The sequence below is a fragment of the Triticum aestivum genome, chromosome 1B (genome assembly GCF_018294505.1).
Source record: "Triticum aestivum cultivar Chinese Spring chromosome 1B, IWGSC CS RefSeq v2.1, whole genome shotgun sequence".
Lineage (NCBI taxonomy): Eukaryota > Viridiplantae > Streptophyta > Magnoliopsida > Poales > Poaceae > Triticum > Triticum aestivum.
Genome location: NC_057795.1, coordinates 484789071 through 484791933, shown reverse-complemented (window position 1 = coordinate 484791933; position 2863 = coordinate 484789071). Strand labels below are relative to the sequence as shown.

General features: G+C 49.8%; 1 protein-coding gene across 1 annotated transcript; it reads left to right on the top strand.

Annotated features, from left to right (window-relative positions):
• Window positions 1-461: 461 nt before the first annotated feature.
• LOC123133595 (pheophytinase, chloroplastic) lies at window positions 462-2572 on the top strand. Its single transcript, XM_044553056.1, has 6 exons — window positions 462-864; window positions 942-1053; window positions 1199-1292; window positions 1671-1848; window positions 1949-2018; window positions 2132-2572. The coding sequence occupies exons 1-6, from the start codon at window positions 545-547 to the stop codon at window positions 2465-2467; spliced, it is 1110 nt and encodes a 369-aa protein (XP_044408991.1). The 5' UTR covers window positions 462-544; the 3' UTR covers window positions 2468-2572.
• Window positions 2573-2863: the final 291 nt, after the last annotated feature.

Genomic DNA, 2863 nt, shown 5'->3' with positions numbered 1-2863 from the left:
TATGTGGTCTCCTTCACCATCTTGCAAAATTGGGTAAAATTCTGGTTCCTAGACCTAACCAACAGACTCGCAAGTTTACAAATCTATGTGCAGCAATGAAACAAAAATATTGACATTCGCACATACTGTTTTATAATATAGTGTGCATTCGTTTTCGCAGAAGTCAAACCTCATAAACTTTGATCATAGTATTTATAAGAAAAAATTATATCTACAATACATAGTAGTACATCATATGAAAAACACTCCATCTCATGATAAATCTATATTGGTTTGGTATTCTAGATGTCGATAATTGTTTGATAAACTTGGTTAAAATTTACAAAGTCCGACTTAAAGAAAAATAGACGAAGGGAGCACCGTAGAGTAAAGGAGAGCCCCAAGATTTTGCATTTCCTTTGGATTTGTGATTTGCTATCGTGGTCCATTAAGCAGTGCAGAAAAAGCACAAATCTCAGCGCAATAATCGATCGACGACGCCAAAAACCCACGAGACAAGCAGACAACCGGTGGCCACCGGGGGGAGACGGAGCGCGCGGCGGATATGGCCGCACTCGCCCACCACCACCACCGTGTCCTTTCCTTCACCTCCTTCGCAACTCCAACAACTCGCCTACCCTGCGCGTCCTCCTCGTCGCCTCCCACGCATGCCCGCCTCAGAGGCGCCCGTGTTCTCCGGCACGCCTACGGCGGCGGCGGCGGCAGCAGCGCGCCCCCTGCCGCCGGTTCATCGCTGGAGGAGCTTTCCCGGAGCTGCACCACCTGGTCATGGCGAGGGATGCGCGTGAACTACCTGGTCAGGGGGGAGGGCCCGCCCGTGCTGCTCGTCCACGGCTTCGGCGCCTCCGTCGCGCACTGGCGCAGGTGAGCAAGCCGATCGAGCCCGGCCAGGCTCTACGGATATTTACTTCACGAATATTTTACCGAACAATTCTTTTCAGGAACATTGGCGTGTTGTCTGAATCCAACACCGTCTATGCCATCGATTTGCTCGGGTTCGGGGCGTCAGACAAGCCTGCTGGATTCTCTTACACCATGGAAACATGGGCCGAGGTAAGTCCTCGGTTTGGCTAATACTCCCTCTGTAAACAAATAAAGACGCTTTAGGCCACTTACGGAGGAAGAAGTAGCTGACAATCACCAGATCACGGCGTGTAATTAAATTGCTTAATGGCGTGTCTGGTTTTGTGCCAAGCAGTTGATCCTGGAGTTCTTGGACGAGGTCGTCAAGAGGCCCACCGTGCTTGTTGGCAACTCTGTGGGCAGCCTTGCTTGTGTCATTGCCGCCTCAGGTTAGACAATTACACATGCCGAATATGGAATGGTAACTCTGTAGCTGTGTCAGTGCTGCCTGAGGCCACATCCCGTGTTCATGTCGAATATGGAATGGTAACTCTGTAGCTGGTTCTGAAGAATGATTTTGCAGCTGACAATTATACATATGCCCATCCCATGTGATAGAGTGGCTGCAATAATACCTACTCCTACTTCTGAATTCTTTAGATGGCAACCTTTTATTTTTTTACCAGGCAGGTGTTAGCTTCTCTTTTAAACAATTGAATCCGCTCCCCTGCTCCAGCGCAGGCTTAATTACAGCCACTAATTGACGTCTGTAATCATTTTACTCACTGTAAACAACGATGACTTTGTTTGTTAATGCTGGACAACAGATTCTACCAGGGACCTTGTCCGGGGGCTTGTGCTGCTGAACTGCTCAGGTGGGATGAACAACAAGGCGATCGTCGATGACTGGAGGATCAAGCTGCTCTTGCCTCTGCTCTGGCTAATCGACTTTCTGCTCAAACAAAAGAGCATCGCATCGGCTCTCTTCGGCCGCGTTAAAGAAAGGCATGTCTTCACTACATGGTTTCAGACTTTCAGTTACCCAGTCGCTTGGTCTATTGATGTGTAGTAGAGTAGTTGTGTACTGATTCCTGAGCTGAAACAGGGAGAATCTGAAGAACATCTTGATGTCTGTCTATGGAAACAAAGACGCCGTGGATGATGAACTGGTCGAGGTAAATACGCTCTGCATCTCTTGGGCCATCAGTAAATTCTCCTATTATGCAGTTCAGATATCTGAGTGGCAACCAAACGACGGCTGATGCCTTCTTGTTTTAGTGTTTTGCAGATCATAAGAGGGCCGGCTGACACCGAAGGTGCTCTCGACGCCTTCGTGTCGACGGTGACGGGCCCGCCGGGGCCTAGCCCGATTGCCCTGATGCCCAAGATCAAGATTCCGGTGTTGGTTCTGTGGGGAGACGAGGATCCCTTCACCCCGATCGACGGGCCCGTGGGGAAGTACTTCTCCGGCCTCCCGTCCGAGCTTTCCAACGTGAGGCTCCACATGCTGGAGGGGGTTGGCCACTGCCCGCACGACGATCGGCCGGACCTCGTGCACGAGAAGCTGCTACCTTGGCTGGCGAGTCTCCCGTCCGCGGCCGAGCCTGAGGTGGCGGTAGCTTAACTGGTGACGCTAACGAGCAGCCAAAGGGATGTGCACATATATCTGTCTTTTTTTATGAATCTTCAAGAATCTGTCTTTACATGATTAGAGCATCTACAACAAGAAGTATCAAATTTCGGTCCGCCGGCACTGACCGGGCAACACACAAAATTGCTCCTTCACAACCAAATGCATCTAAACCGAATACTCAAATCCATATTAGCTCATGCAACGTCGTACGTAACTAAACACATATCATCATACAACCAAAAATTGACAGGCTCTACTAACTATGAACGAAACGATGACCGGAGAAGTTCATCCACGGCCGGCAGTGGCGGAGCTAGCTCCCGGCGACCTGGGGCAGCTGCCCGGGCTGCTCCAGCCATTCTTTACTAAACAATACAAAGAAATCAT